This window comes from Puma concolor, chromosome A2 (assembly GCF_028749965.1).
Source record: "Puma concolor isolate L17-30 chromosome A2, mPumCon1.1.hap2, whole genome shotgun sequence".
In the NCBI taxonomy this organism is placed as follows: Eukaryota; Metazoa; Chordata; class Mammalia; order Carnivora; family Felidae; genus Puma; species Puma concolor.
The window spans coordinates 133,965,714-133,989,929 of NC_141668.1; the positions used below are offsets into that span (position 1 = coordinate 133,965,714).

The window sequence follows — 24,216 nt, forward strand, 5'->3', positions numbered from 1 at the left end:
GGAACCAGAAAGCCTGGGTTCCGGGCTCCAACTCCTAGAACGAGGGCTAGAAGGTCAGAAAAATAAATGTTTGAGAGTGTCGAGCAAACAGAACTCTCGCAAAGAACATAGAAGATTCGAAACAAGAAAACAATGGGGAAAGAAGTCGGCATTCCTTGAGAAACAAAAGGCTGTGGAAAAACATAACAAATGAATCACAACTCTCCACCTAATACCAGTAACTGTCTGGAGCTGGCAAAAGACTGTTGAGTAAAAATATTCTATATAAGGAAACTTACTTAAGGGAAGTATTCAAAACCCTTCACCCGGGATAGAAGACAACCGAGCATGCAAGGTCATGAGTGGGGAGAGTCTGTCGGGGTTATTAAAGGGCATATGCAAGTAGCATCCGTAACTCGAGATGATTTTTGAAAAACAAGATTTAACAGAAAAAAAGGAAAATGAAAATTGCTGTTCTGACTTGAGGACAGAGAACTTACTTCCAAATCCCCATCCTCCGACAGGACTTGAAAGGACAATAATTAGTCAAGAAGGGAGCAAAATGAGGAAGTGGTATTCTTTTACAATTTCTGTTAATCCCCACCAGCTGTAATTTAAGAAATTCGGTGACATCAGCATTTATATATAATCCAGCAAGAACGACAGAACTACAACTGCAGAATCATATGAGAGGGGAAAAGAAACTTGGGGGCGACTGGAAAACACATTTGAAAATGTGGAAAATTAATTCACTTTGCAGTGAATCACTTCAACAGCTTCAAACACCAACACTGCCAAAAATAACAAAAAAAAAAAAAAAAAAAAAAAGTGGAAAAGGAAGCTTAGGCACTCCAAACCTAATCCAATGATCCAGTGGAACGTCTGAAAAAAAGGTTCACTCAAACAAGCGAACTGAACATTTCTAAAAACAAACAGCAAGCGATCTAGCCATTGATGAACGATAAGAAGCCAAGACTCGATATTCTATCAAGCGCGCCACTCTCTTTTTTAAAAATCTGCTCTAAAACAACCTGTGAACTGAGTTACCTTCGTTAGCACTTGCATTACCTTCTTGAAGGCAGGCAGGGGGTCAATTCCACGCTCTCCTTTTCCCAGGTAGAGAAAATAGCTCTTGGGGAAACCACCATAGTATTTTCAAGGTGTCCCATCTGAGTTCACAGGCAGACCAGGAGTAGGTCTGAATTCCCAACATAAATGCCAAGCATTAGCTTTTACTGAGGTCAGAGTCAAAGGGAGAAGAAAACCACCCCAAACTTGACCTACGAAACAACCTACAGAAGAGAGGTGAAAACACTCACCAGGGCCTCCGCGGCCCTTTGGCTGAACATTGAGTCCGCTGAACCGTCTCAGAAAGGAGATTACTACAAAGAAGATGTGATTGCAACTGCTCTGCCACACGCTTACATGCACCTTCTCTCAACACTAGTAAGGCTAAATTAGAGATAGAGTGATAATTAATAGGATCCTTGGCAGCAGGAGCCAGCTTCTTTAGTAAACCAGTAATTGCTGCCTACTTAAAATGACAGGGGATTGAGCCAGGAAGGAGGGAGGTGCTAAATGATGGGAATCATAAAAGGTAAAACAGACTTTACATCAACAGGTTCCTTGGCTCCCCTTCAACACTACCTTCTTAACTATAGATTCAGTTAATAAGCATAGCAATTACATTCAAAATCCTACACGGGAGGACCAGAGATCAATAGTCCTTCCAAAAATATCGCCACAAATGCAAGGAAACCTCGTGAAAATAGATCTCCTCTCCACGCACTCCACACACTCCCCAACCACAAAAATGGCCTCACTGCCTAACATGATCACGAAAATAATTATCCATTGGTAAAAGATATCATACTAGGAAAAAATTGTTTCCTGCGTTTTTGTTTTTTTTTGTTGTTTTTTTTTTTTAATTTGGACATCGTTTGATAACATCCAGTCTTGTTGAGAAGTTTTTATTAGCAGCCAGAGACAGAGTTTAGGCCTTCTACTCCGATATTAATTTCCTTGTTTATAGCCTCTCTAGGAAAGAAAAGGTATTTAGCTCAGAAGTTATCTACTGGAATGACTGAAGACTGCCGGCAAGGTAAAGGAGAGTTAGTGCACAGTGTCACTGGTTTAAACCTCCCCAAGGAACAAGAGAGCACATCAACCTGTTAAATGGATTGTCACTCATCTAGGCAATATTCCATCAGAGAAGACCGGTACCTACTACACACATCCCAGCAAGAAGCAAACCAGGGCACCTCTAACATCTTTAGGTGCCCAGAGACCTGGAGAGATGAGGACTCAATCTTCTGCCTCAGGGAGATGTCTACAGAGATAAACCAGGACAGCAGGTACATAGTTTCACAATGACTAATGCTGACCAAAACTCTCCATAAAATCAACTCCACGGGTAAAGAAACACCTTGTTTGCTCAGGAAGGCCCTGGCTCTCAGATGGTGCTGCAAAGGATGCCCTGATGGCTTTCTAAAAAAAAGAAGACATCATTACAAAGCTAAGGGCTTTCCAGCAAGAGGCCTCCCAGGAGTACCTATGATAACTATCTCATGGTCATCTCCAACATTTCTTGGTGTAGTTAGTTAAAGATGCATGTGAGGAAGTAAATCGAGAGCAAAAGCATTGGAAAATCTGATGGCCTGCCTTTTTCTCAGTATGTAAGAGAATCAAGTGCTTTCTTCCTCTTGTTGATCTTTCTCCTCTCCCACTAATATGGAGTAAGAATGTTTTTATGTTCATTCTGTGAATCTCTAGCCCATCACTGATGGAACCCACTAAATATATAGCTCACCAGTAAAGTCACCAACTAGTATTTTTATAACTCCTTCCTCTCTATTAGATCATTATATCTTTTTATTGAAAATATTTAACTCAATACTTTGCAATGACTAATGCTCTTAACACCCACATGTCAAGGCAGAAGTTATGTTCATTACACAACATTATGATGTTTCAAGACCTTTGGCATTCAAAGATAAACAGTCCAGAATGGAATAAACTAGCTACAACTTTATGAAGACACACAGGAAAAGCAATTAACCAGTCAAGTTGAGGAGGGAGGGAGAGATAAGGAGAGAAAGATAAGTGAAAAACATCAAGATGTTAGGAGCTCTATGTTCAGTGGCAGGCCTTAAGGATGGGTATGTAGACAAGACTTCTTGATGTCATCAGCAAGGAAAATCTGAAGATCTGGAATGAGGAATGAGGAACACCTACAACTTACATACCATATCCTTGTGAATAATTAAGCGTCCACCATCCCACCTTTTGCTACCTTTCTTGGAGTCCTCACAGCCTCACACCTTTCTTTCTTTAGAAACAGCTTTGAAAACAAAGGACTATCTTTAATAGATAGACCTATTTATCTTGGATACAGATGTCCAACCACACCCAGAGTCTGTCTTTGCTTCATCAGAAACCTAGTCCTCTTGCTATTCCAAAATCAACATGACTTGTCACCCCAGATCACTTCCTACCCTGCCTCCCTCTCTGCACCCCAATATATGCAGTAACTGCTGCAGTATGGCAGTTAGGGTGAGCTTTGAAGTCAGACAGTCCTCAGTTTAAGTCTTGCTTCCACCCTTATTTGAATGGCTTCAGGCAAGTGACTGAAATGAAGACGGCCAAGCTTAGTTTGTTCATCTATAAAATGGGATCCTACCTACCTCATATTAGAATTAAATTATAGGAAGCATTTCAAATGTTTCACATAGTGCCTGGTAGATAGGAGGTGTCTTAATATGTTTTTAATTCAACTAGATCTGAATTATTCATTCCTTCTCTTTCAGCATCTTGACTTTTCTAACACAGGAAAAATCTGGGGAAAAAAATGTACACAGGTACCTTCCTGATCCCAGGACTTAGTTAGACACACACATGCACACATGTGCACACGCATACAAACTAAGCAAGCTATTATTTTTATACTACACATAAGTACAGTAGGAAAATGCACAAGGTGGGTGACATATGAAATGTAAAACTTTAATCCCAGCGAGTTTGTTTCCTCAAAGCATAAGAGATTAAAGAACCACTACAAGACACACACTGAAGTAAGGGCTTCAAAAATGGTAGGTGCTGGTGTTACTATCATTGGTGTTTGGGTTTCTTTACTGTTGTTAAATTTGGTGATCTGTCTCCTAGGCAACCTGAAACTACTGGACCCACTGAAAACAATTCTTTTCTTCTCTCCTTTCTTAAAAGAATTTCAAGCACTCCCAACAAGTGCTCAGGTAATGTTTGCAACAATAACCATGCTGATCCTTATAATATGCTAATTTGCAATACGAGAAGTCAAAATCATCACCATCGTCTTCTAGGCCATGAGTAAGATGAGCCCAGTTTCTTCAGAAACTGCCTACACCAGAATTTCTATGTCATCAACAGTGGCCCCTGTAATATCTCTGGGCTCTTTTTCCAGGTCCTCACTCTCACACTCCACTTCCTAAAGAATGGTAGAGATATATCAAAATGAAAAGTAACATATCTGAACAATCCCACTCAACTTTAAAAATTTGGAAGTAATGGGCCATTTTTATTGGCAAAAAAAACATAAAAATTGAAGATGTGGTGCTTAGAAAAGCTTCATTAATGAGGTTTCATGTAGAACCTGCAACGAGGTTGGAGGAAAACAGTGTTTGAAAATGTTTTCCCAAATGGGCATGTTTTAAGTTCTTCAGAGAAAGAACTGCTAGAGAAAGATTCAAGAAAACAATTTTTAATACCGTCAACCCTCATTGTGCATGGATTCGCTATTTGCAAATTCACCTACTTGCTTAAAGACCAGCACTGAAGTGTTATCTAGTGTTACTCTACATAAGAAGGCTGTGATGTGGCTTGCCCAGAAAATACATGTGTTGGATAAGGTTCAATAAAGTGTGAATTACAGCGGTGTTAGCCTTGAGTTCAATATTAGTGAATCAATAATATATGTTAAATAACGTGTCTTTAAACAGAAACACACATAAAACAACATTATGGATCAATCAGGTGACAAAAATGTAACCAGAGGCTCCTAGGAACCCAACTGTGCCCTTCCTCTAGGAGCAATGGCTCAGTGCTCCCTAAATGAATGGCTTTGTAAAACCTAACTGTCACAGATAACAAGAACAGACTATATATTTATTTCATCTCTGAGCACCCATAGTAGCAACAACACTCATGGCCACTACTAGCCTAATCAGGTGTTTACATACACCGGGTGTGTTACACATTACCTTCTATAATCTTCACAGCTCTGCTAAGAAGGAATACGACCACTCCCATATTTTAAGGGAGAAAAATAAGCCTCAGAAAAACTTAAGGGCCCACAGCTAATAAGAAAAAAAGTCAAAATAACTTCTTGCACATTTTCCTTAAAGAGCTTAACCGACTTTCCAAGAGCTACTGACCCCTTCTTGCACACCAGAAACACCTCATCATTTTGGTCACTTTTATTCAGCAATTATTTATTGAGCTCTTGCTATCCTGGATTCTGGAGATGTTCAGTGAACAAATTCCCCATTGTCACTGGGCCTCTTTCAAGTGAGAATTGACAGACAATCAAGTACCTACTTGCAGGCAGAAGATGCTTGATTTCTTAAAATACTCATTATCTGGGGCACCTGGGTGGCTCAGTCGGTTAAGCGTCCGGCTTCAGCTCAGGTCATAATCTCACGGTTCGTGGGTTAGAGCCCTGTGTCGGGCCCTGTGCTGACAGCTCAGAGCCTGGATCCTTCTTCTGATTCTGTGTGTGTCTCTCTCCCTCTGCCCCTCCCCTGCTCGCGCTGTCTCTCTCTCTCAAAAATAAATAAAAACATTTTTAAAAAATAAAATAAAATACTCATTATCTTTTAAATAAGAGTTTCAAGTGAAGTGACAGCTGAAGGCTCTCTTCAGCGAATATCCATTTAAATTACATTTCTTTCAGAGGGTAACTGATGTGACCACCAAGTGGGCTCTTTTCCCGCTCCCAGAAAGAGTACACCCCTAGCCCTTGATGGCTTGATCTGGGTTGCATACCATCCCTCAGTGGCCACTCATTTGCCAAAGACGACACAGGTATATGCTCAACATTATCCCCTGACTCCACAGTGGGCTCAACAAATACTTACTGAATATCATTTTACCTCAGAGGGCAGGGAACATTGGCCCCAAGATCCTGCCAATCATTCCCAAACCATGACTCTGAGAAAGTGAGAGTAAAGTGTCAGATCTCTTAACATCCACCTATTTAGATGCCCAAGAATTAAATCGACTCTGAAAACTTCCAAAACTGCCTTGTCCATGTCCAATGGTTGGCTCTTCCCCTAGTTATGGGTGTGCTAACTCTCAACTCTACCCTACACACCTGATTCATCCTGCCCTCTCACAAAAACGTAGAGCTCAGAAGCCCTCAGACTGTGCACATCTGACAATCCTCACACTTCATTCTCCCCTGTGTTTGTTACTTCTCACAGCACACTGGCTCTACCCAAAAGCATCTCCCTCTACGGACTTTTGCTTCCGTGTGTGCATGTGGCTCTGTGTGTGTGTGTGTGTGTGTGTGTGTGTGTGTGTGTGCGTTTCAATCACAGGGAAAGAGGAAAACTGTCATTTTCGCTGTTTCTTTATAAGACTCAGGACGGGAATTGTTTAGCCAAGAGTGAAGTTTTGATTAGTCATGGTAATACCAGGGAAAAGATGCAAACACTCTGAAAAACACTGCCTTGAGAATCCAATATGTACCGGTATGAATGTGTGCATGGATTCTTCCAAAACATGTCTCCCATTAATTGGTAATCAAATTAGTTCCATTCCTCTGCACACAACAGCTGATAGCTGGGGGAAGTGGTCTGGCAGATTCCTGGGAGAAACATGAGTGCTAGTACAGGTCCGAAGACTTGCTGCATATATCCCCAATATCTGTAAATTGACTATATGGCTGGGGGTTTTAAGCTATGGAGAATCCAATCATTTATTTACTTAACAGTGACAACACAATGGTAGAGTCAAAGCCCCTGCACAGATTAACCACTTCTTTGATTCGTATGTAAACCCCTAAATTCTAATGGCAATGACCAGCAATAGCACACGGGAGCTTGGCAAGCCGAGACAGACATAATGGTGGCACGGCAGGAATGGTAGGGCAATCGGGCACCGACAGAGAGCCGGCATCTACTGCCCCTTTCCTATAGAGAGTCCTCGTTACCTCACTGAATCTTCACAGAGATCTGATGAGGCAGGGGACCTCATTATCCATGTAACACATCAAAGCCGTAACAATGAAGGCAACCACTTATGTTTGCAGTATCAGGTGAATGTTTTTCCTGAGACAGATGGTCACTATTGGGGCTAACCCCCCTTTCTGCTTTCTAGTGACCAGTTTGGCCCTAGGTTTGAGGGGGAAACTTTCTGAGGCTCAAGAAAAGCAAGCTATCTTGTGGTGATCGTTCCACAACGTATACACACAGCAAAAAATCAAGCTGCACACCTTAAATATATATAATTCTTATTCGTCAACTATACCTTAATAAAGGGGAAAAAAACTAAAAGACAGTTAAGCTATCATACTGATGTGGGTACAACATTTAAGTTTTATCACTGGATCTGTTTAACCAGTAGATGGAAACCCACTTGGTTCAATGAAGTGGCTCATACAAATGAGAGGGACTTTAGCAATCAAGTTTTCCAAAAGTTCAGAATGAAGGGTAAAAAGCAAGCATAAATTAAACAGTGTCTCTAAAAATAAATAAATAAATAAATAAATAAATAAATAAATAAATAAATAAAACTTAGGGTCTAGTCTCAAAAATAGCTATACATGGCAACAAGGAGGGAAAAATCTTAAAACAATAAAAGATAAAGATTTTGAGGTTCAAGAACACAGGGCATTGTGGCTTATATTGGACAAAGACAACTATATACAGAGGCTGCCAAGTTAAATGTGAAAAGATGAAGCAGGCACTCACTAGAGGCAAAGATGAAACATGACAGTTAGGAATGACAGATACCCGGGTCTCAAGCGCAATACAGACCAGCTGCTATACTGTTCAATGTTGTGACACCTCAATTAGTGCATCTTATTATTTATTCTTCCACCTAGCTACAGTCTGTAATTATGATGAAAGGAAACATGTTGATAAAGGCAAAGATTGTTCTGGCCACAAAAGTAACGCCTTACCTATAAACAGCAGGCACCATCTTTGAAAAACGCCCTGCTAGGCTCCCCACGCTTCACCACTACTTGATCTGCATCAACTCTCAAAGATCCTGATGCTGATTGTCCAGTTTACGAATCATTTAGGGCTCCCCCTTCGCTTCTTTGGACCCTCTTCTTTTCCTGCCTACTAAAATGTCATTTCAAGTCAAAACCTTTATTGACGCATGGATGCAAAGGGAACCAAAATGTGGGAACCAGGTATTAAGCAGCAAGAGCCAGGCTTTGGGCCCAGCACTGTACCCACCTATTTCTTTTTAATTCACACAATTACCCTGTAGCCTAGATCATATTATCATCCATGAGCCCCATTTAGCCCTCTATTGAAACAGAAGCTACAAGCAAAACTTGCCCAACTATAAAAAAGCTAATAGATCATCATATTGGAATTTAAGTTAAAAATCTGTCTTATTCTGGAAGTTAAACCCAGAACTTCAGACTTTTTAGATGGGTTTGGGCTTTTAACCAGTTCACAAAAAGAGGTGAGGGTCTTTTCTCTGGAGAAGATCAGCATGTAGGAAAGAAAAGAAAGAAAAGAAAAGAAAAGAAAAGAAAAGAAAAGAAAAGAAAAGAAAAGAAAAGAAAAGAAAAGAAAAGAAAAGAAGAAAAGGAAAGGAAAGGAAAGGAAAGGAAAGGAAAGGAAAGGAAAGGAAAGGAAAGAAAAGTAAAAGGAAGGAAGGAAGGAAGGAAGGAAGGAAGGAAGGAAGGAAGGAAGGAAGCAAAAGAAAAATGCTTGGGTCTAAATACATAAGGGTAGGTTGAGTTTCCTGCCAAAGTAAGGAGTCTGGAAATTTTCTATAGGCTCTATTTGTCTGACAACCTTGGCCTTGCCCTTCCCTGTTACAGTCTATACCTCTCCATCAGAGAAGTGAACAGCCAGGTGAGATTCAGAACAAGGGGAACAACTCTACGAAGTCACAACACCCCCACTGTGACAAGACAGAGGCTGGCGGGTCCCAGCCATTCTGTCCCTCTGTTTTGGAAGCTCCTACGCTCTGCAAACTGTCTGGAATTCATTAAGATGGGAAAACAGGCTGAAAGCCGTATTTCAAATTTTATTCAGCAGAAGTTTTGTGAAAAACAATTTGGTCATGTGGGCATGCTCAAAATCATCATCACCCTGTTTCTCAACCATATCTTTTCAGTCAAGTGACTGCAGCACGATTCAAGCTTCACACTCTGAGTCTAGATTACAACCCTCTTTTGAGATGTGGGCCAGGGCTCCTGATGGCAGTAAAGCTGGGTTAACTTCAAGTCACCCAAAGATCACATTTAGAAAACCAAGAATCCTACCTGTTTTCACTAATGTAGACCTGAAAGCTAACTTCCTAGAAGGCAAAGTTTTTGGTTTTTGGTTTTTAATCAGTGAGGAATTACTGTCAAGGATCACCTCTAGCCTGATCATAACAAGCAGCACCCCATTTTTTTACTCAATGTATTCTAACCCAGGAAGTATTTCATTCCAAAACAGAAAGAGGGGAATAACTCAATATGGAGACAAAGGATTTATGTTGAAAGCACTGGGGTAGTGTTTCTCAAACATGGGGAAGTATCACCAACTGTGGGGGACTTGCTCAGACAAGTGGGTCCCACCACTGATTTCTGATTCAACAGGTCTGCAGTGGAATCTGAGAATTTGCATTCTTAACAAGCCTGAGGGTCACATTTTGAAAACTGCTGCACTCAGGTGGTAGTGGTGGTGGATGTCTTGCTTTGTGGGGAGGTGGGGTGGTGATTTTGCTCAATAAATGTGGAATAGGAAGCAGTGCAGAAAGGTGGGATTCAGACAGTGCATAAGCTGGAACAGTCTCCATGGAGGTGGCAGAAGATCCAAACTAAATATATTTACTTAGAAAAGGAACTTATTGGTTAAGTACCCAATTAATTGGAGAAGACTCCAAGGAGAGGCCTAACTTGGTCCAGAGGTGAAAACACTCCTACCAGGATCATGGCAATGATAGCTAGCCATCCACCAAAACTGTATGCTCCTTTCTAGCACAGAGGTGTCGCTGTCCAGCTGGGGTCTGTTTTTCCCAGCTCCCACCCCTGTAACCAGAAAAAGACGTGAGTCTGGTCCTTGCCAATAGAGTTTGAGCAAAAGCAATGTTTGTCATTTGTGGACCTTAGTTATGCCTTCTCTTCTTTTCCTTTCTACCACCAGACATAAAAGACTCCAGGGTCCTAGGCAACAGGAAAACCAGAAGATGGAAGGAGACTGAGTAGTTGGTTTGCCATGTGGAGGAAAGCTGCCTGTCAAGCTGCCCACTTGAGTGGGGGAGGGGGCAGAGGGAAAGACAATCTTTTTTTTTTCAACGTTTTATTTATTTTTGAGAGAGAGAGAGCAGGTGCATGAGCAGGGGAAGGGGAGAGAGAGAGAGAGAGGGAGACACAGAATCCAAAGCAGACTCCAGACTCCAGCATCGGCACAGAACCCAATGCGGGGCCTGAACCCATGAACTGTGAGATCATGACCTGAGCCAAAGTCTGGCATTTAACGGACTGAGCCACCCAGGTGCCCCAAGAGAGAGAGAGACTCTTAAGCGAGCTCTACACCCAGTGCAGAGCCCAATGTGGGGCTTGATCCCATGACCCTCGGATCATGACCTGAGCCAAAATCAAGAGCCAGATGCTCCACCGACTGATCCACCCAGGTGTCACAAAGTTAACCTAATTTAAAAACTTGTTTTTTCTCTGTCTACAAGGTATGGTTTCATTCTAAACCTCGACATCTTCCCAAATTCAAGATCAATGAAAATAAAGGAAGAATCTCTTTCTGTTAGCACCCTAGCAAAATCCTGGGATTCATTTTCACTAGTCAGCATGTACCTCCCCGAAACCAGTCTCCCTGAAAAAGAAACGTGGCCGGGCCTGTGGCAAATCCTCCACTCTCGGAGCCACAAAACTGAAGTATGGGCCGAGCACGTGGGAAGGGATTGTTGCAAGAATTTGGAAAGGAGACTAAGGGCAGGCAGAAGAAGTGTCCCCTAGGGGAAACACGTAAAGAAAAGGAAGTTGGCTGCCAGTGAGAAGGGATTAGAAAGATGTCATGTATATGAACCCAAGTGTGAGAAAGAGGGGTCCACTGGACCAGCAGAAATGACTGACTCCAGTCAGTACCACTGACTCCAAAAACAAACCCCAATTAATTGTCCTTGCCATTCAGCCTCCCGCTGTTAAATCGTGCCTGTCGGTGATTATGATGCTATGACCAAGCAAGAGCCATCAAACCTTCTTGTTCATTTCTGAATCAACAAAGATTTAAAGCTTCCATACATAATCAGTGTCATTAAAGCTGCGTTCCATTATCCCATCATTTAGCACGTACACACACAGCATTTACTTAGATAAAACATCATTAGTGTTTATCTACCCAAAGATGAGTGGACAAATGACTTTGCTAAATGATGCAAGGTATGGTTCCAAAAAGTCTGCACACACCAATCGTCCAATACACAAGCCAGTGCCAATCTCTCAAGTGACTCTCCAGGCATGCTTCCTTGCAGCAAATGGACAAACTATTATTTGGAATGTCACCAGGAATCGCACTAGTTGCTTATATTTTTAGAGGCTGTTTTACTAAGCTACCGCAAGCTCTTCCTTCAAAAATAAATAAAGGGAATTTTCAAGAACGCCTGGCTGGTGTCATCCTCTTCTCTTGAAAGTAAATGACCCTACCTGGCCAATACTATTTTCATGTTTATTCATAGCTATTCTCTGCCAAAAACATTATAAATTAGTTGCAAAGGGTTCTACTGGCCAAGGTGCCAATGTTCTAAATTTAGATGGTGCTGTTATGCAGGCTCAGTAATACAATAAAGCAAAGCTAACCCTGAAATAGTACCTTTCCATCTTTTATTGAAAAACTTCAAATGCTGAAAAATAAAGCAAAACTGTACCCAGTTCTTTTGATGGAGAATGGATTGTTACAATATCTGTGTGTCTGTTCACAGACTCAATTTTAGAGTACTACCTCCAGCTGCTTGGGACAGATGCATGCAAGACGAACAGCATGGCCATATCTCATTGAGGTCCTCTGGTAGGCTCTGTGAGGACTGTGCTAGGTTCCAAGTTAATCAGGGAAATCATCTTTCCTTTTCTTTCCACCAACGTTCAAATCTCCAGTTAGAAAAATAAAAGGTATGTTCTGAAAAACACACTTCTTGAAACCAGTTAGTACCTAGGAACATTTTATAATAAAGGTACTGAACTCAACAGAGCAGTCCTATCTGTCAGCCCATAATTTCATATATAATGTCAGCCATCAGGATAAATGAATCCTCCCTGCTTCAAACTTTCTTCTCACTGACGCAAGTTAAGCCTCCTAGAGAGAAAACATGTTCTACAAAAACAAGTTACGCATGCCCAGCAGCGGCGACCACCACTTTTCCCATTCTGCCCTTGATCACATAGGAAAACAGACAAATGCATGTGAATGATTCAGCAAGTTATCCCACTTTGGGGAAGGGGTGGGGGTGGAGAGAGTGAAGGCTACACGTGCCTTCCTGAAGTTGCTCAACAACCCACAATTTTCTTATAGAAGAACAGGATTCTACCAGTTACTCCACAGACTTGTAAGTCGTTGCATTTGGATTTAAAATATTTGTTCTCACATGACCCAGGAGTTTTCCTTTTAAAAGTCACCACTCCGGGGCGCTTGGGTGGCGCAGTCAGTTAAGCGTCCGACTTCAGCCAGGTCACGATCTCACGGTCCGTGAGTTCAAGCCCCGCGTCGGGCTCTGGGCTGATGGCTCGGAGCCTGGAGCCTGTTTCCGATTCTGTGTCTCCCTCTCTCTCTGCCCCGCCCCCGTTCATGCTCTGTCTTTCTCTGTCCCAAAAATAAATAAAAACGTTGAAAAAAAAAAATTAAAAAAAAAAAAAAGTCACCACTCCATGGGTACTTGAATCAAAGAACGCAGCTACTGGAATTCAAAAGCTTTGAAGATTTTCGTTTTAAGTTGCTGAATTAAAAACACACGCTATTGCCTGTAGATGTCAACACTGACCAAAGCTGCGAGGTGCTGTGTGGGAGGAGAGGCTTCTTTCACCTCAGTGTGGACAGGAAGCATGATCTAGGGGTCAAAACATAGGACTGTGAGTCAGGAGTTCCAGAAGAGTTGGTTGTGGTACGCGTGTGTATTTTCTTAAATCAATCTTAAGCTCTGCGTTTTTCTCCAAGAGCCCTTGGACTTGTCCTATATACCAAATATTACTTCAAAACCCAGCCAGAAACTATTCCTACGTGAAAGCATGGTCAAACATGAATAATCTCAATGTGACAACAATGAGAAGAGCAAGGGGACGACTCAAGTAAGACGATCCCGGAGGAAAAAAAAAAGGATAATAAAAAGAACAAGACCCATCTCCACTTTCAGTCCGAGGGTAGGTTTATAAAGACAACCATAAATCTCTGACTCACTCAACATTAGGAAAACACTTAAAACCAAGTTATAAACAGTTGCAGGGAAGATTAACGTCTGTATTTTTCTCCACTATTCAATTTATGACCTTAAACCCGTCCAATGCATCTCCCTGAGCACCTATAAGGTAAAGCCTAATGTTAGATGCTTTACAAGCGATACTTTTTATCTTCACAGCAGCCTTATAAGGTAGTTATTGCCCCATTTTACAAAAGAAGGAACTGAGATTCAAAGAAGTTGGGCAACTGGTCCAAAGTCATACAGCTAGGGAGGGGAAGCACCAAGATTTGCACACTTATTTCAGGCATTCAAGCCTTGCCTCAAAATCACCTCCTCCATGAGGTGATTCCTGATATCAGACCCATTCTAAAAAGCCCCTGTGTTTCCTAATCACACTATATCAATTACTCCCTCTTCAGCAACAAAAATTATATTGTGCATTTATTTGGCACATCATTAACTGTGTTCGCATCTCCAACATGGATGCACCATGGTAGTGGGAACCTTGCCTATCTGGTTCTACCTTTGATCCCCTCTGGCCAGCACAGAGCCTGACATACTAGAGGCGCTTAATAAATAACTGCTGTGAGAAGAGAGAGAAAGGAGGGAGGGAAGGGAAAAAGGAAAAAAAACACAAATAAATCCAGGTCCTTCTGACCCAAAGCTCTACTGCCCCTGCTAAAAGTGACCGAGGGATGTTTTCGATGCACCTTGGGGAGGATACCAGGGCCCTCATGATTCTGAGGTACCATTTACTTACTTCCCTATGGGTTTTTCTCTCACCTTTACTCCACTCCTCCCCCTGGCTCAACTTCCAACTCAGGTGGAAAACAGCCAATGGGTTACCATCTGCAACACACTCTGGGCAGTGCCCAGGGCTTGAGAACCCTGGGAATTTAGGCACTTGAAGACAAAAACCTCACGGTTCTGAATCTCAAGACAGATGTCTCGTGTGGACACCACAAAGGCGTACTCTATTCTCTGTGGCATGCATAGAGGGCCACAGGAGGCAATGATGTAGCAAAGAATTAAGGGAGCCACATTTAAGAAGCAACCTAGAGAAATGAGGAGCCCCGGCCTCTCCCCAAATCCTGAGGAAAAGAGAACACAGGCAGGGGGGAAGGAACTGGAAAAGAGACCCAGACCTGCTTACACGGCTCCCTGCCCTCAGCCTCCATCTGCCTCCATCAAGACTCAGACTGCATGACTCCCTCTTGCCCTACCTCGAGTACACAATGTTCACTTGCCTCACAAAAACCTCCGTATAAACTGCAAACTTGACTTTACAATATCAAAAGCCTGTAGTAACAGCATTTAATATCTTTGACCCACCTTTTTGATTATTTTCTCCAAATTATGTGTATTTGGAGGGCAGTCAAACATATTTTTACAATTTACTTTGATGAGATGGACATAACAGCAAAGTACATTTTATACTTAAAACACGCAAACACACATACACATACACACACACACACACACACACACACACACACACCAAGTGAAATTCTTGCTTATTGTCCTTGAAAAATGACAAAAAAAAATAGCCGAGTGGGTTTTTTTTTTCCTATTATTTATCCTAATACTGCCAGTTCTGAAACAAAGCAGTTGGAGGGAGAAATTTAGTAACTTTGATTTGTCCCAAGATACATTTTTTTACACTGAGGTCCTATTCCTGACAGTAAGCACATGTGACCTGTTCTAAAAAAAGGATATTTTCCACTTCTTGCACAACTGGAGCAGATATAAACATCAGCCTGTGCAAACTGCACCGCAGAACTCAAAGGGAATTAAACACACACACACACACACACACACACACACACACACACACACACACACACGCTTAAATAAATTCTATAAATAGGACTCAGGAAAGGGAAATCTCCAATAACACACAGAACCAACACTTAGAATCCACTTTAATCAAATTTTCCATCTAATCATACCACAAAACTAATTTGCATAAGAAGAGTTGAACATCTGCCAGCATGAGGCACCTCGATCTTGCCTCTTTTGCTTCGGAGATTGCCTCTTAGTTATTGTTATGAGGAAGGAAAAAATTACCGTGGTAAAGTAGAAAAGAAGGAGTTTTATTACTGATGTGTGCTAGGCACTCTGTAAAGCACTTTTACAGATTCTATTTCCAGTTCAAAACTTCTACCAATAGGGGTGCCTCAGTCAGTTAAGCATCCGACTTTGGCTCAGGTCCTGATCTCATGGTTCGTGAGTTCAAGACCGCTTCGGGCTCTGCACTGACAGCTCAGGGCCTGGAGACTGCTTCGGATTCTGTGTCTCCCTCTCTCTCTGCCCCTCCTCTGCTCACACCTCTCAAGAATAAATAAACATTACATTTTTAAAAAAAAAAATTAAAAACTTCTACCAATAGTATGTTGGCCCCATTTTACAGGTAAGGAAATTGAGGCTCCTCGAAGCTAAGTGTCTCAAGCACACACGTCACAGTTAAGTGACAGAGCCGTGGGCACAGCACTTCAGGACGGCCCCCTCTGAACCTGTTCACGCGCATCTGGTCTCTGCCACCACCAGGAGCTCCCAGACCGTGAGGAAGGTCTGAGAGTCTGTTTAAACATTTAAAAGGCAACCAAAACCCCCAGAAGTCTATTTTAGGATATGTCCTCCAGGGTGTCTAACATCTTATTTAATGTTATAGAGAAATATGCTTGAGTATTGCTTGAACTTCCAGGCCAAACTCATAGAGCCCTGCTCGTTCACAAAACGGGCCTCCTATTTCCTGTCCTCTAGGAAATGGCCACTGTTGATGCTCACCTTCCCACGAGGTCACACTCTGTCTTGCATGGTTAGCTGGATCCATGTGTTCTTTCCTTCACCCACTGAGACTTTTTTTTTAAGTTAAGTTTGTTTATTTATTTGGAGAGAGAGAACAAGCCAGGGAAGGGCAGAGAGAGAGGGAGACAGAGGATCCGACGCAGGCCTGGTGCTGACAGCAGTGAGCCGGATGCAGGGCTCAAACTCATGAACTGTGAGATCATCACCTGAGCTGAAGCCAGACACGTAACGGATGGAGCCCCCCAGGTGCTCCACCCACTGAGAGTTCTGGAAAAGATGCAGAATGATGTTCCTCTCCATTTCTGCTGTCGTGCACAGTGCCTTTTACACGGAGGTACAGGCTAGTGGACAAGAGCCTGGGGCTAGAACCAGATGGCCTCAGGTTAAACCTGGGCCCATCTACTTGTTATGCCTCGGTTTCTTCCTCTGGAAAATAAGAAAAAACAGACACCCAGGGTGGATGTGAAAACTAACTGAATTAACACAAGTAAAATATTCAGACTCAGTCCTGGCAGGTAGTAAGCACCGCATTAAGAATTACCAGTTTTAAAAATGTAATTAAGATCATTAATGTTGTTATTTATCATTATCATCTCTCGCAGGTATGCAAATATTAAGTCCACATACATAAAAACACGTAGAATAGGCAATGACACGTGATGCATGCTCAATAGATGTTAGCTACGTTTACTGGTATTAATTTACACAAGCAATTTGCACAGGGCTCAACAGACACATGTCGAATATGAAGTTTTCTGTAGGTACTGATGTCACAATTGCTTTTTTTTTTTTTAACAAGCATAAATTTTTATGGGTTGGATCAAAAATATAAACTGTAAAAAAAAAAAAAATCTAAACATTAGGTGGCAGTAGTATTCATTAGGAGATAGGTTGTTGTTCACGAACAACCCTGGCCTTAAGGTAGAAAGCCAAAGACAACCACATGCAAATGCTTCATGGAATGTCAGGACTCACTGTTAAGTAATAAAGAAATAACACCAAGAACACCACTTGCTAACATTTTACTGAACCCTTACTATGGGCCGGGCACCAGGCTAATACTCTTCCACAGTCAACGTGACAGTGAATGTTCCTAAGACCCTTAGGACGCAGGCCGCCATTTGTCAGATGAGGAAACTAAAGTTAGTTAGACCCAGCCTGCCTAAGGTCTCAGCTAGCTGGGGACAGTGATGCCAGAATAATGCTGGCAATTCCCTGCAGACTGGACTGGCAGAAAAATCAAGAAAACTCTCAGAAACCAGTAAAAGATTGACAGCTGTGTTTTGCCAAGAATGGATTATCATTTCATAAAAGAAAGGGTAGTTTTACTACGAAGACAGGAGAGAAACTCTCAGAATAAATCCAAGAAATGGCAGTGGCCTTATCCCGAAACACGTGTATGTGCACGTGTGACACAACAGTTGTTGTCTTTCTCATTCACCACAAACCTGTGAAAACTTCACACATGTCTCCAGGAATCAGCTTTCGGAAACCACCACTGTATCCTGTCCTGCCATAATAAACCCAAGACTTGCCCTCATTCCCATTTCTAATTTGCAGGAAATTAAACAACAGTTATCTGAAACATAACTAAAATTCTGACAGAAGAAACTGGAACTAGATTAGGCCAAGTTTGAAGTCTGTCCAGGAAAAGGGCATTAGCAAGTACAAAGCCACAGAACTGTGCACCCAGTCAATCGAATAAGAGGACCATAAACCTGACAGAGGCTAACATGTTTTAAAATGCTGTTTTCAGGGGCGCCTGGGTGGCTCAGTCAGTTAAGCGTCCGACTTCAGCTCAGGTCACGATCTCGTGGTCCGTGAGTTCGAGCCCCGTGTCGGGCTCTGGGCTGATGGCTCAGAGCCTGGAGCCTGCTTCCGATTCTGTGTCTCCCTCTCTCTCTGCCCCTCCCCCGTTCATGCTCTGTCTCTCTCTGTCTCAAAAATAAATAAACTCAAAAAAAAATTTTTTTTTAATAAAATAAAATGCTGTTTTCAGGTCCCAAAGACGTAGAGAGAGTGCCTACACTGATAGGAGCTCATTTAACAGCTCCACATTTGTTTCCCTGATGTGACTGCATCAGCGTGTGAATTCTGGGTTCACCCTTGAAATTCGGCACATTTCCCCTGCCGCCCACCATTCAGAGCTCATTCCCAGGAGAACACACAGAGGCTTCAAAAATCTTGCTGGGGGAACCACACTGCAAACAATTCTTCATTAGAACCTTTCCTCATCGTGTGTCTTCCTCCACTGCAGATTTGCCAGTGACTATGACCAAAAGGAGGGTCACGCGATCTAATTCCAGCAGCCTCACACTCCTAAAGGCCAGGAGGTCTCGGTTAGGAATGAAAATGTGTCTTTCCTCATGAAACACCTGCACATCCGAGCTCAGCCCAAATGAAGAATATATAATCTCCACTTTGGAGAGACCCTGATGGATACCTACATTAAAAGGCCGCCACCGGGGCGCCTGGGTGGCGCAGTCGGTTGAGCGTCCGACTTCAGCCGGGTCACGATCTCGCGGTCTGTGAGTTCGAGCCCCGCATCAGGCTCTGGGCTGATGGCTCAGAGCCTGGAGCCTGTTTCCGATTCTGTGTCTCCCTCTCTCTCTGCCCCTCCCCCGTTCATGCTCTGTCTCTCTCTGTCCCAAAAAATAAATAAACGTTGGAAAAAAAAAAAATTTAAAAGGCCGCCAGGTTGAAGGCAAAATCAGAACCAAGCACCCCGTCCTGGGTGGACTCCTAAGGGAGAAAGCAACACCTGTTCAAACAACAAATCATTCCCGTGCCAGGCAATGTTCAAGGCTAATTGTTCTAAGCAGGCGTGACTGTACCCTTCAGGGACATTTGGCAGTGTCTAGAGACGTTTCTGGATGTCACAATTGGGAGTCGGGCGCTAGTGGCCTCTAGTAGACGGAGGCCAGGGGTGCTGGTCAACATCCTGCAATGGCCGGGACGGTGCCCACAACAAAGTGTAATCCAGCATGAAATGTCAATGGCACTGAGGTTGAGAAACTCTGCTCTAGACTCTAGGGACACAACAGTAAACAAGGAACAGACAGAAATCTCTGCTCCCTTGAAGCTGGCAGTCTAGCGTGGAGGAACCTATTATAAACACAGTAGAAATGAGAGTTGGTTATAATAGAAGTACAATGGAAAAAATAGTACAGGGCAAGGAAGATGAGAGTCTGGAGGGATAGTGATTGTACCTAGTGAGGTCAAGGTAGGCCTGCTAGGAATATAAAAGACCTGAAGTTGGTGAGGTGGTGAGCCCTGTGGCTCTCTGGGCAAAGGATGGTCCAGGCAGAGGCGCCAGCCAAATACAACATACAAAGGCCTTACGGTGGAGGAGCCCGGAGTGTTCCGGGACAGCAAGGAAGCTGACAGGGAACTTGACCATACAGGCTGCCTTTTGCCGTTTAAAGGATCTCGAGTGTTACTGAAACTAGGAGCCACTGGAGAGTTTTAAGCAGAGAACGACATGATGTGGCACGTTTTAAGCCACAGTTTCTCAGCCTCAGCGGTGACAGTTTAGGGCCAGATAATTCTCTGTTGCTACCTTGTCCATTACAGAAACTTTAGCAGCATACTCAGGGCTCTATGTACTAAAGACCAGTACCAACAGCCTTCCATTCTGACAACCAAAAATCTCTCCAGACATTGTCAAATGACCCCTGGGGAGGGCAGCGATATCTATCCTGCCTGAGAACCAATTTTAACAGGAACATTGTGGCTGTCACATAGAAAATCCACCAGAAGGGGTAACAGTAGAAAGCAAGAGGCTACCGCAATAACCCTGGCACGGGCTGGTGAGGACTTGGACCAAAGTGGTAGCAGGGGACCTGCCGAGAGGTGGGCAGATTCTGAACATATTTTCAACTCCAAGAGACGATCTAGGGAATATAACTGAGAGACGAAATGGCTACAGCCGCCTTGACCTTTCAAATTCTACTTTTTCCAACCAAGACTTACAAGAAGGGAGATACCCTGGCAAAGACTTCAGACAAAAAGCCATGAGGAGGCCCCCAACAACATGTAGCCCTTTTAAAGTCACACAACAGATGCCGATGACAATAAGTTAGACAACTGTGGAAAACAGTATAGGGAAATTTTGCCAACCCCATATATTTATTCACAGATTTTATTTAACTGGTTTATTTCAAAGAGCATGTGTCTGCTCCACAGACAAGTTTTACAACAACTTTTTTAATTTAGCATTCCTCTCCATACCGGTTCTGTCCCGCACCTGTTTCTAGCTTCAACGTGTGAAGCCATTGCTTCCCACGTAGCCACATTTTTCCTTACACATGCTAGCTAGCTACCGAGGACGCTCACCCTTGCAAGTAATTTTTTGCCGACTCTGAAAAAGAACAGGCCCAAATCCTTCAACATGAGTTTCATGGCACTCATTTGGGTTTTTCCAGATGGTATTTTCCTCACTCTCTCAAACTCATTTAATGTTATGTATCAGCTCCCATCAAAAATGTTCCAAACAGTCCGGTTAATTCATTTCTTTCAGGACTACAGACACACACTCAAACACTCACTCCCTCATTCTGGCCATGTAAGCATTTGCTTATAGAAGCAAAAGCAGAGACTGCTCAGTAAAACACTGGTCCCTTCAGCCGAATGCACATAAAGCCCCAATGAGCATAACCAACAATACCCTTCACACAATATTACTCAAAACCCCCACCCCCAACACACACAATCTCCTCTCACACACAAAACAGCCATTATGAAGAGAAACCATCAACTAAAGGCTGCTTGTAGGCATCTAACGGCATTTCCTTCCAATCACTGTGAAGCGACTGCAAAGAGGCTGCTTCAGCAACCCCGGGAAGTGGATACGCAGTTCCTAGGTTTTCTTCCCCAACTTGGACTCAGAGTCCCGACGCAGCCCCGAAGGAAACAAACCTGGCTCTGCCTGCGGCTAGAGCAAACAGGAGCCCCGTGCACCCCAGAAGCAAAGACTGGATTATGTACTACTTCACCCCCCGGCCAGTTGTCCTTCTCTTCATTCACCCTGATTACTGAACCTTCCTCCCCCTCTGCCAGCCAGGTCCGTTCACCCTGACTTTACCCACGTGAGGGGCAGGCAGGAAGGTTTGAGGTGGGTGTGCAGAAGCACTGCTTAACCCTCCAGCTATAGCTTCACCTTATTTCAGAACTGAGAGGGGTGGACATAAACCCTTCTCTACTATCACAACCTCCAATGACCATGTCCCTCTTCGTAAACACGGGAAATGTCTGGAGCGGCCCCCGGACAGAGAAAGAAAGATACCCAACCCGTTCCGACAGAACGGAGTGGGAACGGAGGTAGCATAAGAAATGGGCACTAGAGGTGGTGGGGCGCCAGACCAGCGGGTGTCTTCACTTCTCGCCAAAAAGTTTTTGAACTCCCCTGCAAATTAAACGCGTGTCTCTGCCAAGCAGGGGCCCTGCCAAGCAGGCCTGTCCCAATACCCTCCAGTTACGAGGCTTTTTTTTTTTTTCCCTCCAGGGAAGGCCTGGTTTTGAATGGGACTCTATTGCCCAGGGAGTTGTTTAATCTGAACGAGGTGACACGCCCACCCGCTGCCCCCGACCCGCCCGCGCCGGCGTGCCCCGGTGGGCAAGGTGAGAGGCGGGGCTCCGGGAAACATCACCTGGAGGCGGCCAGGGGCGGACTTTCCCAGAGGAGCCCGGCTCCGAGGAGGCGACACAAACGAATTAATTGCTTCCATCAACGTCGCGTTTCAATCCACCCCAAGCACTCCCTCTCCGAGTACTCAGCCCGCCGGGATCTTCAGAAAAGAGGTTCACTAGAAACTCTTTTTTTCTCCTTCCCACCGGGACAGCGTCCGGTTCCCGCGCTCCTCCTCCCCCACCTGCTCGCCCGGTCGCTCCCCTGCCCCCACCCGGTCTCAGCGGCCAGTGTGCCGTGCCCAGGGACCCCTCACCTGGGCCGGCGGTCGTAGGCTGCCTGCGACGCCCCCGCAGCGCACTTGAACGGAGCCCCCGGAGGCGCACCGCCTGGGCGGACGCGGCCCCCCAACTGCGGGGGCAGTTCGCCCTCTGCCCCCGGGCAAGGACACGGGGTCCTTGTCCCAGAGCCCGGACGACCGGCTTTCCTCGCCCCACGGTGTGGGGCACGGGGCCCCCAGCCGCACTCCGCGCCTCCCTCCAGCTGTCACTACTCACCTGCTCTTCAGAGGTTGACTTTTGAGTTCGTAATAGGTTTTGGGCTCTTCGTGAAACTCCTCCCCGACTTCGAAATCCGGCACGATCCCCGATTCCGACTGCATGGCTCCCGCTTCCCGTCCTTCCACTGCTCAAAAGTGAGAACAGAGCCTGGGGCGGAGGGAAGGTGGCGGGGCCTGGGTCCCCGAGCGGTGTGCCCCCGCGCAGTGCCCAGCTCAGCCCGCTTGCCCGCGCGCGGCCACCCGCCCCGGCGCGGCGAGTTTACACTCGCACCCGGGAGGGAGGGGCGGGCGGCCGCGCGCAGCCTGGGATCTGTAGTTCGGTCCGGACGGGCGTTCCCGGCTTTCCAGGGGAGCCGCTCCCGTGAAAACTACAACTCCCAGAAGGCCAGGCGGGGGCAGAGGCAACGTGGTGGACACCGCTATTGCAACTCCTGTTTGGATTCATTGTCAATGTCAGCAGCTCCTCTCCCTCCTCTCTCCTCTCTTGCTTCAAGGATACGGACGTGGCTATTTAATATTAATAAGAATGGCCTCAGCCTTGCTCTCCTACCGTCAGCCCTACTCCCTGTGCAGATATTTGCGAGGGCACGCCAAATCCTTTAAAAAAAAATTTTTTTTTTTTAATCGTGAAGGGTTTTGGCACTAGAAAGTTTTTGCCTTCAAGCCTACCTTAAAATAAAAGGACCTAACTATCTATCAGCCTGTATGCTTTTCAGCGCCGCGGTGACATATTACCTTGTCCTCGGATTGGAATAGAGTGGAGGAATTTGCCTTCACTTTATAATTAAAACATTATCGTAAAAATTATTCTTGTGCGTTCCTTTTCTGTAACTCAGTCTGAGCTTTTACAATACCATCCATCCAGCTGAGTGGCTCTGCTCCCTTTATCCAATTAGCCACTTTTAATCTAAAGCAGCACTTGAAAGGTCCGGTTAATTTAAAAGGCACCAAGTTAACAAAACAGAGTCGTCACTGTCTGCTTTTAATTTCTCACTTGTCTGGGAGTTCAAACAAGATTGTCCTAACAATTCAGGAGTGAACTTGGGGGTGCGTAAACTGTATGAGTGTCATCCTCCCGCCTGAGCTTCCCATCACTCATTTAGGTAACAGAATAAAAAGCTCAGTTATGGCTCATGTTTACTTCCAGACGTTCCCTCTGATTACTTCCAGCAGAATGTGTTCTTTCTTCTAAAAAATGTCTTAAGGCATCAGGGAGGCAGTAGAGAGTTAGAGGGTGGTATTTAAAGTTATGAGACTCAGAGGTGAAATCCTGAAATCCTGTCTAAAGCACTGTGTAATCTTGGGCACGTCATTGATTCCTAGAAGCCTCAATTTCTTCATCTGTAGGAGAGGAGATGAGCAAACCTGTTTTAGAAGATGTTGCAAGGTCAAATGCAAGGGAAGGTGATTTGTAGTCTTTAAAAATGATGCTTCCTGGTCATTCTTTTATTTTTCTTTAAGGTAAATATCTTAAAAATAAATAATATCTTAAACATATTCCGTTCAGACTAACATTTCATCTGTGAGTTTTCCTTCCAGAAGTATTAAACTAAATGATCATACTAGGATAAAATTCTAAGAAGTTTGGATTAATGATTGGGCATCTCCCAGAATTCCATTGACCCCTTAAAGG

The 24,216-nt window shown here is 44.0% G+C and overlaps 1 protein-coding gene across 5 annotated transcripts in view; it reads right to left on the minus strand.

Annotated features, from left to right (window-relative positions):
- Nucleotides 1-22,871, minus strand: part of MITF (melanocyte inducing transcription factor) — a 227,473-nt gene extending 204,602 nt beyond the window's left edge. For 4 of the 5 annotated variants that reach the window (XM_025922421.2, XM_025922399.2, XM_025922407.2 and 1 more), the window contains exon 1: nt 22,582-22,871. In XM_025922421.2, coding sequence (XP_025778206.1) covers nt 22,582-22,685 — 104 coding nt within the window. In that variant the 5' untranslated portion in view covers nt 22,686-22,871. Of the gene's footprint in view, nt 1-1,298; nt 8,758-22,581 lie in introns of those variants that run through there. The other variant, XM_086697610.1, reaches the window with a different exon arrangement.
- Between the last annotated feature and the right edge of the window lie 1,345 nt (nt 22,872-24,216).